At 45.4% G+C, this 21484-nt stretch overlaps 1 protein-coding gene across 1 annotated transcript in view; it reads left to right on the top strand.

Moving 5' to 3' along the window:
• Positions 1 to 20421, top strand: part of HS6ST1 (heparan sulfate 6-O-sulfotransferase 1) — a 76099-nt gene extending 55678 nt beyond the window's left edge. The window contains exon 2 of the mRNA XM_006902942.1: positions 19701 to 20421. Coding sequence (XP_006903004.1) covers positions 19701 to 20409 — 709 coding nt within the window. The 3' untranslated portion in view covers positions 20410 to 20421. The remainder of the gene's footprint in view (positions 1 to 19700) is intronic.
• Positions 20422 to 21484: the final 1063 nt, after the last annotated feature.

Raw genomic sequence — 21484 nt, 5'->3', positions numbered from 1 at the left:
TCCTTGTACCCCCAGTATGTTTTTCCCAATTTAAAAAAATTATAAAAAAAATAGCAAGGGTCTCATAGGGACAGCCATATCTGACTTTTACCAACTTCACAAAGGGGAACCGTCCCCATCAACAGCACAAAGCCAATTCCCATGAAATCAGGCATGTCCCCCATGCTCGTGAACCTCTTACTGCTGTACGGCAAGTGGACACATCAGGGCTATTAGGATAATAGCAGAAAACAGTCAGGACAGCTTCCAAAATGTGCTCACCAGCACCTTAGCCTTAAACCTCATGGCTTAAGGCCAGTGCTACAAAGTTCTCAGTCCTGCCATTATGGCTCACTGCCTCCAGTTGTTCATCAAACTTGAGCAAAGGCTCTCACCTCTGGTTCCTTCTGCGGGTAATAGGGGGTAGTAGTTCCAATGTCATATTCATCTCCTGTTGGCTCTCTGGATCTCTGCTTCAACCATGGCTGCTGGTGTTGCTGTTATAAGTCTGGTGCAAGAAGGTTTCATTCAGGGTGTCCACTGTGTGCCTGCATCTCCTTTGCTGGTGGTGGTGGAGAAAGCCTCTCCGCTTCTGGAATTGCTCAAATCTATTGATGACACTAGCCAGTTTCCTCATAGATTGGTGAGATAGCCTGTCCCTTTGTGGATAGGCTAACACCCTGTTCACATATTCCCAGCCATCCAGGTGGCAGGGTCAAGATCAGTGGCTAAGAGAGCTGTATTGAAAGATAAGCTACACAGTGTATTTACTCCTGTAATTGACCTCTGAGTATCTCTGTGTCCCAAAGATTTAGATCTTTCATTCTCATTTATACTTTCATTCTCATTTGCTTCAAGAATTTTTCAATATATTTTTTTAAATGTCTTTTATTAGGGAGCTCTGGTAGCTTTGTGGTAAGTAGCTATGCTACAGTTCAAAGGCACACAGTATGAAGCACACAGTTGTTCCACAGAAGGATGAGCATTCTCATGGGCAGTTTACTGCCTTTGAACACCAGCAGGTGGGTCAGTTATAAGTCACTTCTGACTTGACAGTACACAACAACAAAAACAACACGTCTTTTATTACCCAGCAGTATGCAAGTAGGTTTTATTTAATTTCCACATACTTGATTTTTTTTTGTTTTCCTATTACTGATTTCTAATTTTATAACTTTGTGATCTGAGGAGATGCTTTGTGACCTATCATGTGGACTATTCTAGAAAATGTTTCATGTGCATTGGAAAAGAATGAGTTTAGTAGTCGATATAAGTCTTTGAAATGCAGGTGCTTAATAGCATTGTTTGGGGTTTTTTTGCCTCTTTGTTGATTCCCCCCTTGTCATTCTGTCCTTTGTTGAAATGTCTTTTTTCTCATTAAACTTTGTTTTAATAGGTCTCAAAATTCTGTTACGAAGTTTTGTTTAAGTTGTTCTATTTTAAAAGTACTGATTTTAAAAATTAGTAATTTAAAACCGCTATACAAAAAAGAAAACAAATGGTCCACAAAAAATTCCTTCCCCTCTGAAAATTTTATGATGCATTGTTATTATTAACCAGTCTTTTACTATTAAACTTAAATGCCCAGTTGAGACAAACTCTGAGACAGTTCTTCCACCACGGATTAAGACAGGTGGTGAATGTTACAGGTAACAGTCATTCAGTCTTCTCAGCCGATACGGTGATCTTGTCAGCTCCAGCAGTCTTCTTGTCTGCTGCTTTGATGAAACCCACAGCAACAGTCTGTCTCATGTCACGGATAGCAAAATGCCCCGATGAGGGTAGTCAAGAGAAGCTCTCCACACACATGGGCTTGCCAGGAACCACATCAGCAATGGCAGCATCACCAGACTTCAGAAGTTGGGGCCATCTTCCAGCTTCTTACCAGAACGGCGATCAATCTTCTCTTGCAAGCAATGTGAGCTTTATGACAATGCAGCACACGCACATAATCAGCACTGATTTGGCCAGGATTGTTTAAGATTATCACCTGAGCAGCAAAGCCAGCTGCTTCCATTGGCGGGTCATTTTTGCTGTCACCAGTCAGAACTTCAACAGACTACTTCAGTAGTAACATTGATTGGGGCATATGTGACCACATGCCAGGCTTGAACATGCTAAGCTCCCTTCTGTCCACAGAGAAAGTACTAACACCAACAATCTTGCAGATAATCTTGCAGAGGTGGGGCTTATCAGTTGGATGAGTTGGTGGCAGGATGCAACCCAGAGCTTTAAGCAGTGTGGTTCCACTGGCTCTGCCATCCTTTCAGGTGACTTTCCCTGACTTTGTGCCAGAAAGTGGCAAAAAAGGCTACTATGTCAGGGTTGTAGCCAGTTTTCCCGATATAGATGTTGACTTGTTTGACAATTTCCTTACCTCTTCTCTGGCTTCAGGGTGGCTCAATAGAATCCATTTTGTTAACGCCAACAGTTAGTTGCTTCACACCCAGCTAGAAGGGCTGCTCACGAGTCAGCCCATTCTTTGAGATACCAGCCTCAAATTCCCCAACAATCACAATAGCAAGGATTTGGAAAAAATCTAAGTGCCCATCAGCAAATGGATAGAAAAGCTGTGGTATATTCACACAATGGAATACTACACTGCATTGAAAAACAAGGAACTCATACAATAGTATTCAAAATGGGTGACCCTCAGGGACATTATGCTGAGTGAAGTATCTCAGTTACAAAAGGACAAACACTGCCTGGTGCCACTGCTGTAGAATGGGACTGACATCAGGGTTAGGGTAAGAATGAGAAAAACTGGATGAATTATGTATACTACATTGAAACCAATGAGGGAGAGAACAGTTTAAAAGCAATATATTTTAGGGCATTATGATTATCATAAGAGTCCGGAATGAAGGCTGCAGAGTGGAGTATATTCGGGGTGGGGGTGGGGAGTGCGGGGGGGATTGTATACCAATGAAGGAATTTTACTTTTCAAAGAGAAGAGCGAACTGAGGATGGGGGTGGGGTGGGCAGGGAGAAAAGTGCAACAATGAATGAATAGAAATCCAGAATCTTCTCCAGGCGTCCTCGTGAGAGTGACATCGTCTTTAAACCCTGCGTGGCAATCCCTGACGCACCGCAGTGATGCCCAGGGAAGACAGGGCGACCTGGAAGTCCAACTACTTCCTTAAGATCATTCAACTTCTGGATGATTATCCAAAATGCTTCATCGTGGGTGCAGACAATGTCGGCTCCAAGCAGATGCAGCAGATCCGCATGTCCCTCCGCGGGAAGGCTGTGGTTCTGATGGGCAAGAACACCATGATGCGCAAGGCCATCCGGGGCCACCTGGACATCAACCCGGCCTTGGAGAAGCTGCTGCCTCATATCCGGGGGAATGTGGGGTTTGTGTTCACCAAAGAGGATCTCACAGAGATCAGGGACATGCTGCTGGCCAACAAGGTGCCGGCTGCTGCCCGTGCTGGTGCCATTGCTCTGTGTGAGGTTACTGTGCCAGCCCAGAACACTGGTCTGGGCCCCGAGAAGACCTCCTTCTTCCAGGCTTTGGGCATCACCACTAAGATCTCCAGAGGCACCATTGAAATTCTGAGTGATGTGCAGCTGATTAAGACTGGAGACAAGGTGGGGAGCCAGCGAGGCCACCCTGCTGAACATGCTGAACATCTCTCCCTTCTCCTTCGGGCTGATCATCCAGCAAGTGTTTGACAACGGCAGCATCTACAATCCTGAAGTGCTTGACATCACAGAGGAGACCCTGCATACCCGCTTCCTGGAGGGTGTCCGCAATGTTGCCAGCGTCTGTCTGCAGATTGGTTACCCAACTGTGGCCTCAATACCACATTCCATCATCAATGGGTATAAGCAGGTCCTGGCTTTGTCTGTGGAGACTGACTACACCTTCCCATTGGCTGAAAAGGTCAAGGCATTCCTGGCTGATCCATCTGCATTTGTGACTGCTGCCCCTGCGGCCGCCGCCACTACCGCAGCTGCTCCTGCTGCTGCGGCCCCAGCCAAGGTGGAAACAAAGGAAGAGTCGGAAGAGTCAGACGAGGATATGGGATTTGGTCTCTTTGACTAAAAACCAAAAACCCACCAACTCTGCCAGCTTTGTGTGAAACAAGGAAATAAAGGCTTCATTCTCTTAAAACTCTCTAAGCTCTCTCTTACGGTATTAAATGAGGCTGAGCATCTATTTCATTGTCCAAAAAAAAAAAAAAGAAATCCAGAATCTCTGTAAATGTTCATTGAAATTAATTTTTTTTTAAAAATTCCCCAACAGCAACAGAGCGACATCAGCCTGTGATATTTCAATCATCGTGGTTTTTTTAATAAAGTCTCTGTGTCCAGGAACATCAGTGCTGGTCACATAGTACTTGCTGGTCTCAATTTTCCACAGGGAGATAGCAGTGGTGATGTCATGCTCATGTTTAACTTTCTGTTTATCCTAGACCCTGGCATATTTGAAGGAGCCCTTTCCTATCTCAGCAGTTTCCTTCTCAAGTTTCTCAATGGTTTTTTTGTCAGTCCTTCCACATTTATTGATCAGGTCATCAGCAGTGGTGGACTTGCCCAAGTCTACGTGTCCAACGATGATGATGTTGATGTGAGTCTTCTCCTTTCCCATTTTGGCTTAGGTTTTTGATCATATTCACCAACACCTGTACTCTGGCAACAAGCCTGTTGCAAAAAAGCTGAAATTATGCCTTGAAGTCTCCCACTGTTATTGTAGAGTTGTGTTGAGTATCTGTTCAAATCTGTTAGATTGATGAATCTTGGGGCTTTGTCATTGAGTCATTGAGTGCTTACATATTAATTACAGTTACGTCTCATTGTTCAGTTGACCTTTTTGTCATTATATTATATCCTCCCTTGTCTGTTAGACTGGTTATTTCCCTGAAGTTTTACCTTTTTGTATTTGCTTGATATATTTTCCACCTTTTGATTTTTAACCTGTGTGCTGTCTGAAGTGTGCTTCTTGATGCATGTTGGTGGTTTGTGGTTTTTATATCCATCTTTACACACACACACACACACCCTTCAGTCTATTATGAATAGGTTTGGTTTATCTGGAAGTGTCCTGATTGAGGCTGGGTGTGACCCCTGTTTGTCAGGGTACTGTGAGATTGTTATAGCATTGCTTAGTCTTAACTGGTTCTTCCCATTAGGCAACTCTTCATTTGTCCCGAACTGCTTTCAGTGTTTCTTGTCTTTACTATTGGAAAGTTTCCATATATTAACTCTTTTTTTTTCTCAATTCATGTTTAATAATTACAGGCATCATATCCCCTCTTACCCACCCCAGGCATGACTAGGGGTAGTGTGCTGGCTGGGGCATATGCCCCCAGCAGCGAGGATCAGTGTATTAACTCTTATATGGATTTTCTTTGGGGGAAGTCTCTCTGCTTTGGGATTTTCTTAGCTCCTTGAATCTTTATTTTCTCATTTTACACTATATTTGGGAAATTTTTCTTCTAACAAATCTTCAGTGATTTCCTTTGTCCTTTTTTGGTCTCTCCTATTCCAGAATTGTGGTCACACACAAGTTATTCCTGTTATTGCCGCACATCATTTTTATGCTTTCTTCATTTCCCTTCTGTTTTTCTCCTCTAAGGGATTAGCATTGAAGGATTTGCTCACCATCTCCCTGAGTTGTGTTTTATTTCTTAAATTCTGTTTTGTCCTTCCAGTATGTTATCTTTTTCTGACATTTCAGTCATAATACCATAAATTTCAACTTACTGTTGTCTTGAACTAACTTTATCTATTTAGCCTTGAGGTTTTTTAAATTTAGTTATTTTTTTATCTTCTATTTTCTGTTTTCTATTACTTAGCTATCTTTTTTTTTTAATTCCTTACTAGAAAGATCCAGTAGGACTTCTTCTTCTGAAAAAAATGTGTAGTTCAAGATTTAATTCCATTTCATCCTGATTTATTTGTTGTTGTTTTTTTACTGGCATTTAAAGCAACACTCTCTGAGACATGGTGTTAACTTTGTATTCTTTTGTTTTCATGTATCTGATTGAGTTTTGTGACAGTTCTTCATTTTGATGATTCTTCATATTTCCTTATTCATAATCTGTTCTGCTAAGATTAGTAGCAGAAATGTCAAATCAGCATCCCAAATGCTTGATTTGCTATATAACTCCCTGATTTCTGACATCACCTCTCCTCCTTCATTCAGTTCCCTAGTTCATCTATGTCCCCTCCTGTTCAGTGGTTCCCTGGAAGGTCTCCCAGAGACTCAGACCCGTTAGGGAATGACTCCATGGGACTGTACACATGCAGGCCAGTTTTACAGAGACTGTTGAGGCTTGTAGGTGATACTTTGAAGGCAGCTCTCCCCAAAAGAGAACATAGCACTGAGGTCCCAGGAGCTTCTCTCACCTCTAGTAGGGCAGGGCTTATGTCCCATCCTAATCCTTTCTCCTTAATACAATAATAACTTTTTAAAAAAAAAATTACTCCAACACAAAATGAACTATAATCATAATAATCGTTGATGAGGAAAGACATTTTGAATGGTAAACCTTAGTACCCAGAGTTTCACTTCATCTTCTGTTTATTGTGAAAGAGGATATGTAGTTCTTCTTAATGTTCATGTGGAGTACTGAGGACAAACTGGACCAGTGTTGCTTGCAGTCTTTCATCAGTCCAGTGGAGCAGGAGCCAGTCTTTAGTCCTGTCCATTGGGCTAAGATGCTACAGGAGTTCTTGGTGTGATTGGACACTATTCCATCTGTTGTTAGATGGGACAAAGGAAAAAAACAACAACAACAAAAGTAACAAAATAAACAAAAGAATATAAAAATACATAAATTAAAAAAATAAAACAATATAAAAATAAAATTAATATATAAAATAACCGAAAAAAGCAATGTGAGAAAATCAAGACAGGTAGGGTACAGTAGGAAGGAGAAGGGGAATAGAAAGACAGAAAAGACCCCAAAGAGACCATAACTGCCATCCAAGCATATATATGTACACCTATGTTTATCGTAGCTTTGTTCACAATAGCAAGGAGTTGGAAACAACCTAAATGCCCATCAACTAATGAATGGTTAGAGAAGCTGTGGTATATTCACACTGCATTGAAAAACAAGGAACTCATGCAATATTATTCAAAATGGGTGACGTTGCAGGACATTATGCTGAGTGAAATATCTCCATCACAAAAGGACAAATACTGAATGGTGCCACTGTTAGTAAAACAGAACTGACATCGGGGCTGGGGGAAGACTGAGAAAGATGGAATAAATAATGTATACTGCATTAAAACAGATGAGGGAGAAAACTGTTTAAAAGGGATATGTGATTAGGTATTTTTGTCATGACAAGAGTCCAGAACGAAGGCCGCATAGTGGAGTAAACCTAGGGTGAGGGATTGTAAAACAATGGAAGAATTTTTTTTTTTTTACTTTTCAAAGAGAAAAGAATGTACTGGGGAAGAGGGTGGGCAGGGAGAAAAGTGCAGCAATGAATGAATGGAAATGCAAAGTCTCTGTAAATTTTCATTGAAATTGGAAAAGAGAAAAAGCCACAGAAGTAAGGAAAAAAGCTAAAAGCAGAAAATACTGTAGGGGGACACTATCAGCAAAATGAGAAGCAATGCCAACAAACACATGAAGAAATGTTCAAAATCCCCAGCTCTAGGAGAGATGCAAATCAAAACAACTATGAGATACCATCTCACTCCAGTCAGAATAGCAAAATTTAACAGAACAGCAAGCAGCAAATGCTGGCGAGGTTGTGGAGAAACTAGAACCCTTTATTCACTGTTGGTGGAAGTGTAAAATGGTGCAGCCACTGTGGAAAGTGGTGTGGCGCTTTCTCAAAAAGTTGCAATAGAGATAGCATTTGGCCCAGCAATTCCAATACTGGGAATATACCCTAAAGAGACCATAACCAACATCCAAGCAGATGTATGCACACCCATGTTTATCACGGCTTTGTTCACAATAGCAAGGAGTTTGAAAAAATCTAAGTGCCCATCAACAAACGAATGGATAGAAAAGCTGTGGTATATTCACACAATGGAATACTACGCTGTGTTGAAAAACAAGGAATTCATGCAATATTATTCAAAATGGGTGACCCTCAAAGACATTATAATGAGTGAAATATCTCAGTCACAAAAGGACAAATAATGCATGGTGCCACTATTGTAGAATGGGACTGACTTCAGGGTTGGAGTAGGACTGAGAAAAACTGGATAAATTATGTGTACTGCATTGAAACAGATGAGGAAGAAAATAATTTAAAAGTGATACATGATAGGGTATTATGGTTATCACAAGAGTCCAGAATTAAGGTTGCATAGTGGAGTGTACTCGGGGTGGTCAGAGGGGTGCGGGGGAATTGTATACCAAAGAAGGAATTTTCTTTTGCTTTTCAAAGAGAGGAGTGCTTTTCAAAGGCATGGTAGGGCTGGGAAGAGAGAAAAGTGCAACAATGAATGAATGAATGAATGAATGAATGAATGAAAATCCAAAATCTCTGTAAATGTTCATTAAAATGAATAAATTTTTTTTAAAAATATGAGAAGCAATGAGAAAGAAAAATCAAGAGAGGAAAAGAAGAGTATTAAATAGATGTCCAATAAGTACACTACTGCTGGGGAGCCCAACCAGCTGGCGTGGGGCCCTGTGCCTGCTAGTGCAACAGAAGATTGGACTTGGGGTGCCTGGTCAGGTCAGAGTTTCTGCTTGCCAAGATGTGTTCCAGGGCACCCAGCTTAGTCTAAAGCTTCTGTTAGCTTCAAAGGAGCTTAGGGTAGTCCTTTCTCAGTCCACAGGATGTGTACAGGAAGGGTACCATCAGGCATGGCTAGCATGAAACAGCAGTTACTGCCCACCTGACATGCCCAGCCAAGGGTGGCACACCCCCTGAGGGTGCCCTGCTCCAGATGTGTGGTGTTATGCTGGCAAGGTGTCTGTAAGATGCCCATGAGAGGGAAAGATCCTAGTTAGTAGTGATGCCCCTGCTCATCCAACGGTTGACTGCATAGGCCAGGCCCAGCTCGGTCTGCGTGCTGCTGTCCCAGAGATAAAATGGCACAGGTGTGGCCCCAGCCTAGCTGGACCTCATGCAGTCAGGGTAAGGAACACTGCCAGTAACCTACTGGGCACTGGTGGTAGACACAGTCCGTCCCGTGGTTCTCAGGAAGGATATGCAATGGCACTTTACCATCAGCCCACCACCGTATATCTTTTATATGTAAATGGTCACACTTTGCTGTTTGCAGTTCTGTGCTCTGTCTCCCTCATTTATTTTTTCATTCCATTTCTTCTTTAGTTTCTTCATTTGTACTCCTTCCTGTCTTTCTTCTTCTAAATTCAGGCTTCCAGAATTCTCATCTGTCTCTGTTACCCTTTTTATTCTGGTTTGTTAGTTGACCCTCTGTCTGTCTAGTCTGCCACCTTAACCCAACATAGTTTTGGTCCATTCAGATTTCTTTTAAAATGTGTGTGTAATTAATAAATTACTGTGCAGAATTTTATCGTGCAACCTCAGGGCTTGTATCTTTTCTCAGGGCCATATTTTCTAACTGCCAATCCCTCTTTATTCCAATTTTTGCCTTCCAGGCACCAATTATAATTAATGCAATTAATGCATCTTAATTGCATATTCAATCAGTTTCACACTGCAGAAGTGAGAAAACGTCAGTGTCTTCATTTTTTTGTTTTAGAGGTTGATGCATATGTTTGAACAGTATTAGCGAGTCATGTATGCAGATGGTATGATCCTTTTATTGACAGCATTGTCATGCTTCACAGCAAACTTTAAAATGCTCTTTTTGATGGTTAATGAAACTCCATTCCTCTTAATTTGCATTCCAAGCATAATCTGATTCAAAATAGTCAATACTAGTCCATCTTGGCTCATGAATGCCTAGAATGTCAACTTTTACGTGTCCCATTTCATTCTTAAAAACTTTCCTTTTTCTTGTATTCATACTTCATACATTCTGTGTTCATTGGTTTCATTCTTACACTTGAAATATTCCTCAGTGACAACTTTGACCTCAGATCCTTTGCCATGATCCTACTTGGCAGGGCTCTCCTCCTCCGTCAGTTTTGCAGAGGCCCACTCACTCCCCTAGTTTCTTGTCATCAGCCTTTATCAGGTTGATTGGTATTCAGAGGGCCTAGGCTACCTGGACATGTTGTTGTTGTTGTTGTTGTTGTTATGTGCTGTCGCCTGCAACTCAAAGCGGTGCGATATGTACAACAGCCTAAACCCTGCTCTATCCTGTGCCATTCTCACTGTCTCTGACGCACCTACCCCCATTACCCCAGAAACTGCATCTATCCACCTCACAGAGGGTCTTCCTTTCCTGAGCTGTCCCTCCACCCTCTCAAGCATGACGTCCCCCTCCAAGGACTGGTCCCTCCCTGCAATATGTCCAGAATGTGTCGAACAAAGCTTCAGAATCCTTGCTTCCAAGGAGCAGCCTGGTTGCACCTTCTCTAGGACAAACCTGTTTGTTTTCTTAGCAGACCATGGTACAGTCAATACTCTTCTCCAGCACCACAGCTCAAAGACATCCATTCTCCTTCTATCATAACTGGGCATGCATGGGCTTATTACAGTTGGATGCAAGCACACAAAGACAAGCTTGGCAAGCACTTGTCTGAGGCTTAGCAGCTTTGTGGATTCCGCATGTTAGGCCATCATGGAGGAGGGTGGTCATTAGCACTTCTTGTGACGCGGTGTTAGCACCTCCAGCAGCAGTGCCTTCCTCAGCCATGGTGTTGTGTTATGGCTGGAACAGAATTTGAATGCACCTGCATCTCTACCTCCACACAGTCCAGCAACTGTGGAAAAGGCACATTCCATATTCTTATTATTAAATGAAAGTCTTTGATGGGTGTGAAAGCTTTACTCCATCAGCATCATTAAGGTAGACTCTACTTTGAGAGCAGCTTTCGCCCAGTCACACTTGAGCCTCCCACCGAAAGAGTCCCTCCTCCAACGACGGCAGTGTCACAGTGCTGTTCCTAGGGTTCCCAAGAGCCTGTTCTTTTATTTGTTCATTTTCTTTCCTTTTTTTTTACTTCTGAACCCATTATTTTACAACTGAATGGTCAGCACAGCAAACTGACAGATGAATAGTGGAAACAACTCATGCACATTCATAAAGATTATTGTTCAAGAAGTTTGTTATGAATACAGCAGGTCTTCTTTTTCCTCCTGATTATTAAAAGAACCACTTTTAACTCTTAATATTTTTCTAAATATCTTATTTTACTCTTACTCTTTTGTCATTGATTAAATAAAATCCTTTTTTTCCACTTTGGCAGATAAAGTTTCCCTGTTCTTATACCCTCACACCCCCTTGCCTCACTGTACCCAGATTATTCCAGAGATCTGCCCTCCCCCCCACCCCTCGTCCCCCCACTGCTCTGTGAGTCACACTATGTGCCGTGTCCTGGCCCTTTATCCCTGTGCTCCTAACAGTTGGTGTGGCACACAGCCAAACCCAGGGGATTTGCAGCTCTTATCATTGTTTCCTGCTGTAGTGGTGGTGGTGTTATTGTTTGTTTTCCAGACAAGATAGAATCTATGGTATCTTTCTAAAATGGGGTTCATGGGAGATGTACTTCCTCTTTGTATCCCTGGAAATAGTTGATAGTTTGAGTATGAATCTTACTTGCTGGGTCCATGATGAGCCTTTTAGCTTAAATAAATTGCGTATGCCATTTCTGATTGTATCTTTCATTTCCCCCATTTTCCCACTCCTCTTTCTGGGATCTACTATACCTGCTAGAGAAAGATAGCCAGTAAATTGCCTTGTGGGGTATCTCATATGTCAGGGTAAGGAGGACTCTCCCAAGACAGAGACTCCTCCAGTTTCCTAGGGGTAGGAGTTAATCTGGGCTTTGGAGACTTGAGGGGTGTTCCGTGAGCCCCACCTCATGCGCACCTATGTATCACAGACATCTTGCATGTCCATCAGCACCTCCAGAGGTTGCCTAGCAGGTCTGACCCTGACAGGTCATTTGGGCCTTCTCTTACTCCACCAGCCCTTTTCACCATGCTCCACCATCTTCAGCCTGCCTTCAGCGTGCCTCTACTTCCTCCTGAATGTGTGCTACAGCCTCTCAGCCACTGTCCCTCGTCTTTGTAGATTTGTAGTTTCACATTTCCACAATGCTTTATTGAGGTCTCAGGAGAGGGGCACCTTTGGACAGTGAATCGGAGGACACCTTTGGGAGTTGAGAGCAGCTAAGCTCCCTAGAGTGATTTGGAGGCAGCCTAAGTGAGAGGTTGTGGTAGGAAAGACAGCCCAGGAGCCTTTCTCACATCACCTGGGATGGGGGTGGGGGGGCAGCAGGTAACGCCTGTCCCCAGCCAAGCATGCACTAGGCCCACCTTTCTCTGCTTCCCTGCCCTTGCCCATGCCTGCCAGCACTACATTAAAAATATAGTGACGTGTGTTTGTGTGTCAGTCAGAGTAGAGGTGTACTCTCTGGATTTAACACTGCTTTGCTAGATGTACATCACGATGCCTTTCCAGGTGTCCTCTCTTTCTGAAGTCAAATGCCACAACCCAAGGATTCTTCTTCCCTTCCCAGGACAAGCTTTGCTCCTGCCGTTTTGCCTCTGCCCTATCACCTGTGCACATCTTCTGGTTGGCAGCCCTGCTGCTCGTCCTTGGGCCTCACCCTTTCTAAGCTACCACTTATTATTTCACTCTGTTACCTGGGTCCTTAACAATAGGGAGAGGTGGTTTATCAGACCCAAGTTTGGCAGAGAGGGGTCGAGCTGGGCAGCATGATCCAGCCCGAGTCTGGCACCTTGGTGGCTAGAGGGCAATTGAGAGGCACCGCCCTGGTGTGGGGTGCCTGGCCCACAGCAGCTTTTTTGTGGTTGTGCCCCTTCCCCAAGCAGGTATGGGGACAAGGAGATGAGAGTGGGCCAGGGCCACTTGTCAGGAAGGCAAAGTCCTATGCTCAGCTCTCTCCATCTGCTCTGGTCAAGACTTGGTATGAAGCCGCAGTCTTGTACTGCACAGCTCAGTGATCATCAGCACGAGTCTGTCCACTCCCCCCAATTGTAGGGATGTCATCTCTCCCACCTCATCAGTTCACAGTAGGCCCCACTGAGCCAAGACCCACCCAGCTGAATTAAACCAGAATCTACCTCTGTCCATGATGCCCAGAGGCTTCTTGCCCAGAATTGGCATGGCATGGGGCCTCAGAAACCCACACACTTCCTGGACACATGCAGGTCAGTAACTCACACTGAATAATCCTGAGAGCTGTTCTTATATTCTTTATTGTCACCAGTGAATCCCTTATAACACCACCAATAGCTCACAGACTTGAAGAGCAAAGAGATTGAAGATCTAGAGCATCAGGGACGGAAATGGTTGCACAAGGAATAGAAAAGCCAGAATGTTAGGAAAGGAAATGCTTGAGAACAAAGAGAAACTGAGGCTGGAGTAGGGCCAGGCCCCAAAAATACAAGCATAGGGGAGTGAGTGTGAGCAAGCCCAGAGAAGCAGGGCTGGGCACTGCACCATACCTCCAGTGTTCCCATCACTGCCACCCCAAGCACTGTTGAGTTACACCCCATTGAGACATCATTCTCAGGTACATGAGATAGGAGCCCATTGCCACACTTGACATAGGGGAGCATAGGGATGTGTTTGCTAAACACTTGGTGGACCCAGAGGAAGAAAAATAGACCAGTTCCTGCCTTCACGAGGCTGGCATTCTGGTGAGGGGACATGTGTAAAGTAAGTACAGCATCAGGTGACAAGTGAGGTGTGATGAGGGGCTCACTCTTAAGGGGCATTTGGGCAGTGAGCCAGCTAGGGTGCAGGCCTCAGCATGAGCCAGCCTGTTAACTTGTGCCTGGAAAAGAAGCAGGCAGAGTGGGTCAGCAGCTCCAGGTGTGAGAGGACGAGGGACAGGAAACTGGGAGGCACCCAGGGTCTGCCCTGTACCCACTAAGACAGGACTGCTGAACAGGGTGGCTGGGAGAGAGGTGGAGCTCCAGCAAGGATTCATTGCTTTGAACTCTTCAAAAGAACAAGATGGCTTTGATGAGGCAGCCAGATGACAGGAGATAAGAATCTAGATGTTACAAACAGAGATGACGGTCAGGATCCCACTGGAAAGGTGGGGCTGGGTTCTTGAGCTTTTGTATCACTTTGAGTAGATCACCAAATTTAGTAAATCATGGTGTATGTATATAGTTGTGTGTGTGTGTGTGTGTGTTTCAATTTGAGTTTTCTATAAATGGGGAATAGTTTTTTGGCCTTAGAATGTACCATGTTATATTTGAGATATACTAAACAATTATTATTTGCTCTGTGCTTCAAGATTTAAAGGTGGGCTTGACCAGTGGGCTTCTGGCATTCATAGTTATTCGTATCTGTGTGGTATGGTGTCCACTGAGAGATTTTTCTGCCACACACGCTATTCCCCCTGGCTCCTCCCTTCTGCCCTCACACTATGCTCTGTGCTCCAAGATTTGAAGGTGGATTTGAGTCAGAGGATCATATGATCTACTATGCTGGAGACGAAAAGGTGAGGAAAATGGGGTTGCTTTCATAGTTAAAAAAGTCATTTCTAGATCTATCTTGAAATACAATGTTGTTAGTGACAGGATAATATCCACACACATACAAGGAAATCTGATGAATACCACCATCATTCAAATACAAGCACCAACAAGAGCCAAAGAGGAGGAAATAGAAGATTTCTACCAACTTCTGCAGTCAGAGATTAATCGAATATGCAGTCCGGATGCATTAATAATAATAATAGTAATAGTAATAATAATAATAATAATAGGTGACTGGAATGCAAAAGTTGAGAATAGAGAAGGATCAGCAGTTAGAAAACATGGAGCTGGTGACAGAAATGAAGCCGGAGATAGAATGATAGAATTTTGCACAATCACAGACTTATTCATTACAAATACATTTTATAAGAAACACAAACACAGGCTGTACACATTGATTTCACCTGATGGTATGCTTAGGAATCAGGTCAGTTACATCTGTGGAAAGAATTGCTGGAGAAGCTCAATAACAGCTGTGACCACTAGGCCAGGTGCTGATTGTGGAATAGACCACCAACTACTCATATGCAAGTTCAAGTTGAAGCTGAGGAAAATTAAGTCCACAGGAACCAAAAGTTGACCTTGAGTCTATCCCACCTGAATAAACCATCTCAGGAACAGGTTTAAGGCCTTGGACATTAATGAGCAAAGACCAGATGAGCTGTGGGAGGACATCAAGAATATCATCCAGGAAGAATACACAAGGTCATTACAAAGACAAAGGAGGAAGAAAAGACCAAGATGGATGTCAGAAGAAACTCTAAATATTGCACTGGAGCACCAAGAAGCCAAAGCAAAGGGAAGAAATCAAGATACTAAGGAGTTGAACAGAAGATTCCAGAAGGCAGTGCTGGAAGACAGAGTAAACTATTACAATGAAATGTGCAAGAAGCTGGAGTCAGAAAATCTAAAGGGCAGAACTCGCTCAGCATTTCTTAATCTAAAAGAACTGAAGAACAAATTCAAACCTCGAGTTGCAATATTAAGGATGCTTTGGGCAGAATATTAAATGATCCAGGAAGCATTAAAAGAAGATAGAGTATAAAAGACTAATTGTACCAAAAGGAATTGATGGATACAGAAGAATTTCAAGAAACAAGGTATGAGCAAGAGCCTGTGGTGATGAAGGAGGAAGTTCAAGCTTCTCTGAAAGAATTGACAAAAAACAAGGCCCCAGGAATCGATGGCATACCAATAGACATATTTTCAACAAACAGGTGCTGCCCTAGACGCACTCACCAAGTTGTGCCAAGAAATCTGGAGGACAATCACCTGGCCTACTGACTGGAAGAGATCTATATTTGTTCCCATTCCAAAGAAATGTGATCCCACAGAGTGTGGAAATTATCGAACAGTATCATTGATATCACATGCAAGCAAGATTCTGCTGAAGATTATTCAAAAACGACTGGAACAGCACATCAACAGAGAACTGCCTGAAGTGCAAACTGGATATAGAAGAGGCCATGGCACTAGGAATATTATAGCTAATGTCAGATGGGTCTTGGCTGAAAGCAGAGAGTACCAGAGGAATGTCTATTTATGTTTCATTGACTATACAAAGGCTTGACTGTGCAGATCACAACAAACTCTGGCTGACTCTGAGAAGAATGGGAATCCCAGAATCAGGAGGCAGTTGTCAGAACAGAGCAAGGAAACTGCAAGGTTCAGAATTGGGAAGGGTGTACACCAGGGATGTGTCCTATCTCCATATCTTTTCAACTCTAAGTGGAACTAATCATTTGGGAAGTTGGTCTCTGTGACAAGAAGTGTGGCATCAGGATTGGAAGTAGACTCATCAACAGTCTGTATTATGCAGATGACACATCCTTGCTTGCTGAAACTGAGGAGGACCTGAAGCTCTTGCTGCAGAAGGTCAAGGACTCCAGTCTTCAACAAAACAAAGATTCTCACCACTGGGCCGATTGGCAGCATCATGATGGATGGTGAAGAGATTGTTCAGTTTTAGTTTGCTTGGCTCCATAGTCAACTCTCTTGGCACCAGCAGCTAGGAAATTAAAAGACTTATTGCAATGGGAAAGTCTGCGGTTAGAGACCCCTAGAAAGTACTGAAGAGCAACAATGTCAGTCTGAAGACTAAGGTGCGCCTGATACAGGCCATGGTCTTTGCAATTACTTGGTATGCTTCGGAGAGCTGAACAATGACTAGGGATGATAGAAGGAGAGTTGGTGCCTTTGAGTTTTGGTCCAGGAGAAGAATATTGAATATAACATGGACTGCTAGCAGAACAAACAAGTTCCTCCTGGAGAGAGTGAAGCCAGGCTGCTCCTTAGAGGCAAGGATTCTAAAGCTCTGTCTGACATAATTTGGACATGTTGCAAGGCGAGATCAGTCCTTGGAGAGGTACGTTTTGCTTGGGAGGGTGGAGGAACAGGGTAGGAGAGGAAGATCCTTGATGAGATGGATTGATTGAGTCACTGGGGTAATGAAAATATGCAAGGAATAGAACAGGGTTTAGGGCTGTTGTACAAAGGGCCACTATGAGTCACTGGCGACTCGACAGCACATAAAAACAACAAACAATTATTATTTATCTCACATTCACTTGGGCCACCTGCATTTTTCTCTGCCAGCCTACCTCTCCCCGGTCTCCCACCTGCACCTGTGGTTCCTCTGTATCTGCCTGCCCACTCTCAGGCAGAGCTGGGGATCTGGGTCCTGTAGGGACTCTCAGCTTACACCTTCACAAACTTGGTGAAACCAGCATGCAGTTCCCACACCACCTTGGGCAGGCGTTGACCTCCTGGCTCCTAATGAAGAAAACTCATGGATCAGACCTGTGTGTCACAGTCAGCTCCTTCAGAAAGAAGCACGTGTCAGAGTGGGCATGTACCCCATGTCTCAGATTTGGGGAAGTTTGAAGGTATTCCTGTTGTGCAGTTTACAGCTTAAGACAGTCTGACCATGTACACACCACACACCCTGGTCCCTGTAAAACATGCAGACATGTTTTTACATGAGCCTCCATGCACCCTCACCTATCTAGGGCTCCCTCTACTCTGTATTGACTGTGCAGCCACAGAACTAGTATCTCCCAGGCGCTCAGTGTTGGGGCCCATCCTTAGTATGGTGAAGGACACCTGCCGAGCATCTAGAAAGTAATGCCAGGCCTGGAGAAAACCCCTAGAAGGCATTCCTTGGTACTGCTTACAGCAGGAGCGACAGCCAAGACACATGGCTCTACTTGCCTCCCTGAGAAACCAGGTGATTCTCAATCTTCTCTATATGGGAGGTTTGGGTGGATTTGAAGCATTTGCCTTTGAGATGGCAACACAGCTCCTCACCACTAGGCCACCAGAATTCCCAGATGTAGATACTAGGACTTCACAAGTGCAGGAAGCTCCTTGAGTCAAACACTCATCTGTCTGCTTGATTCTGCTGACTGTTCTCTGGGAGACCCCAGTGACAACCTACAGTTTTGGATAGGGCCTATCCAGCCATCTCTGCAGTTAGGGGTAGCTTACACCCAGGGAGCATGAAGGACCCCAGTGTGTGGCAATCTGGACTGACACAGGAAGCTGGAAGCAGAGCCCCTTGACCATCAGGTTCTCCAGTCTTTGCTGAGGTCAGAGGGAAGGCCCTCCCTAAGCCAACAGCTTTAAGAGGAGAATGACTTTAGATTCAGGGCTTCTGGGGCTAGGGGTCATTGTGACCAACCTCCCCAGAAGCAAGGGTAGAAATCAGCAGGTTCATGATTTCTCACATATTACGAGCAGATGCGTCCCAGAATAGCCATGCTGCTCCTGAATGGCATCTCCTAGAGCCTAGCCAACCCCTCATCCTCTTTGTGTGTGAGGTCCGCAGGGCTCGAGTCAGGTGGGCACCAGTGCGGATGCAGGACTAAGGCTCCAAAGTCCAGGCCTGTAGCATGCAGGGCTGCTGGTATCACGAGGCAGGCTACCTCAGAGCCATGCTCAGCTGCTCTGCCCACTGTGCCATGTTGGGCTGTGTGTGGGGCAGAGTGGGCAGGACTTTCATTGAATGGTACAGATCACACTGATTTCTGTATTCAGGAACTGGCCACAACTGCCTGTTTATGTCAGCAGGATAGGAACAGGCTCCTGATCCATCTTGAGGGTAGTCCTGGCTTTGTGTATATGGATGAGATTGTTGTGGAGATTGGGGGTATTTCCAGTAGATATGCACTGTTGGGCGTGCACTGTAGGACGTGCAGTGTAGGATATGCAGTGTCTTCTACTTGGTCTCTGTGAGAAATTGTGAGCAAATGTTTCTTACACTGTCTCATAGCCTCCTCACCTGGACCCTCAGGCTGGAACTCTGAGCTCTAGGGTCCCCCCTGGGTTGTACCAATGAAATTAGGAGAGACCCAGTGACCCTGCCCACTCTTAATCTGGGGCACAGCAAAGGCATCTCTTCCCTCTTCTTTCCCACCCCTGGGTCTGCTGCTGACAGAAGCTGAGAAAGGCACACTAGGACTTCCCCAGGAGGTGACACTGAGGGGTAAGGCCGCACTGGGTAAGTGGTGAAGGTCAGGTGAAAGAAGGCTGCAGGCAGAGTCTCCCCGCATAGGCCTTGGTGTGCTGCAGAGGTCAAGGAGATAAAAGCACAACTAGAGCCCAGATTGCTGTTCCTCATCACCAGCAACACTCAAGAACATATATTCCATCCCACCCCACTGTCTAGAAGAGAAGTTAAATGGGGCATGGGGATGGGAGGGTAAAAGGTTCAAGGAAGTCAGGCAGCTTCCACTCTAGCTCCCATAGCGCTTTGCTTATTGCTGGTTCCTGCCTTTCTAACACCTTGGTGATCTGGTGACTAGCAGACTCCTCTCCCACAGCCTCTTACATCTCTACTGAGTGACCTCTGATTCTTACTCTTTTCTCCTGAGAGGTCAGTATCATGGGGTACATGGAAATATACACTTACTCAGTGCTCTGGCCTCACCTCCCCAGGCCAGAGAACGGTGGGCACCGTCATAGCTGTGGGTCCTTGGTGAGAGCTCATCACCCCCAGCAGAGCTAGACTCAGTGGTTTGTCTTAGAGGGGAGGCAACTTGTTGGTACAGTAGCCATGGAGTTAGGAGCCCACTCAGGGCTGGCGCTCTGGCCCAGTCCACTGCATTCCAGTGCTGAGCCTCCCACACCAACACCCCAGCCTTGCCCCACCTCATCACTTCTCTGTCTCATTGCAGAAAGTTCTACTACATCACCCTGTTGCGAGATCCCGTTTCACGCTACCTAAGTGAGTGGCGGCACGTGCAGCGGGGTGCTACCTGGAAGACATCCCTACACATGTGTGATGGACGCACACCCACGCCCGAGGAGCTGCCACCCTGCTATGAAGGCACAGACTGGTCAGGCTGCACGCTACAGGAATTCATGGAGTGCCCTTACAACCTGGCCAACAACCGCCAAGTTCGCATGCTGGCCGATCTTAGCCTGGTGGGCTGCTATAACCTGTCCTTCATCCCCGAGAGCAAGCGTGCCCAGCTGCTGCTTGAAAGCGCCAAAAAGAACTTGCGAGACATGGCCTTCTTCGGCCTGACCGAGTTCCAGCGCAAGACACAGTACCTGTTTGAGCGGACGTTCAACCTCAAGTTCATCCGGCCCTTCATGCAATACAACAGCACCCGGGCAGGTGGCGTGGAGGCAGGAGAGGACACCATCCGCCGGATTGAGGAGCTCAATGAGCTGGACATGCAGCTCTACGACTATGCCAAGGATCTCTTCCAGCAGCGCTACCAGTACAAGCGACAGCTGGAGCGTCGGGAACAGCGCCTGCGCAGCCGTGAAGAACACCTGCTGCACCGTGCCAAGGAGGCCCTGGCCCAGGAGGATGCTGAGGAGCCAGGCCGGGTGCCCACAGAGGACTACATGAGCCACATCATCGAGAAGTGGTAGAGCACTGTGGAGCCGTGAGCCCCACTGTCACAGTGGTCCTGGGGCCTATCCATTGCTCTGTAGGATGGAGACCAGGGGACTCCATCTTACAAATCCAGAAACAGGGAGTGAGAGTGGGTGGGGAAATAGTCTTACCATTTCTCTAAGACCAGGATTCTTAGAAATAAATGAAGAAATCCGGGAGATCAAAGGAATTCATGCTGGGAAGGTGCCTAGTCAGTCAGGAAAGGTAGGTCCTTTCTGCTCTCCTGGCCTCTACTCCCTATCACAGCCAAGGCGTGAAGAAGATAAAAAGCAAGGTGGACCTGCCAGCCCTGAGTGTACCATAGAGAAGATAAAAGTGTGCCCATAGAGAAAGCAGACGCAGATAGGAGCAGATGCAAAACCAGGGCCGGCCTGCTCTGCCCTGGAAGCCAGCACTAACCTATGCACTAACCTATGCACAGTCCCCATCCCTGTCCAGCCAGGGGGAGGTAGACCAGCTCCCAGTACCTCTAACTGTTTCTGTTGGTCCCAGTTACCTGGGGACCTGCAGCCTTTGAAAGTGAATGGAGAGCCCAACACCACCCTCCACCCTGTCTGTAGCAGGGAAGATGAGACACTGGACTTTAATAAGCTTTCCTAGGTCAGAGTCTCATTTGCTTCATGCTTCACCGACCCACTGCCTGTAGTCCTCATCCTGGGAAGGTGTCTCTACCCTGCATTGCTCGCCTTTGTGGTACCCTAGGAGTGGGAAGGCTGTAGCCAGGGAAGACCATGTTAGGGACAGGGAGGCCAAGGAGCTGGGGATGTGCCTCTCCTCTCCACTGTAGTACTCTGCTCATGTGGAGGCTGCCTGTTCCATGCCTCACCAGTGAGACTTGTCCAAGGACTCCTGGGTCTCAGTCATAGCACTTGGGCTAGAGCCTGCTGGCCCATGCTTGGACAGCAGTGTCTGGGGGCTGGGAAGGACTTGAATTTGCAGAGTTTCTCCTGGGGTTGGAAGGAACAATTTTCGGGGACTCTCTGGTACTCACAAACTTAATTTACCACCCCCAAGGGCTGTCTCTTCCTTTCCCTACCTCCCTGTCCCCTT

The sequence above is a fragment of the Elephantulus edwardii genome, unplaced genomic scaffold (assembly GCF_000299155.1).
Source record: "Elephantulus edwardii isolate Elephantulus edwardi_28Jun2011 unplaced genomic scaffold, EleEdw1.0 scaffold00475, whole genome shotgun sequence".
NCBI lineage: Eukaryota > Metazoa > Chordata > Mammalia > Macroscelidea > Macroscelididae > Elephantulus > Elephantulus edwardii.
This window is presented reverse-complemented; position numbering and strand designations above follow the sequence as displayed.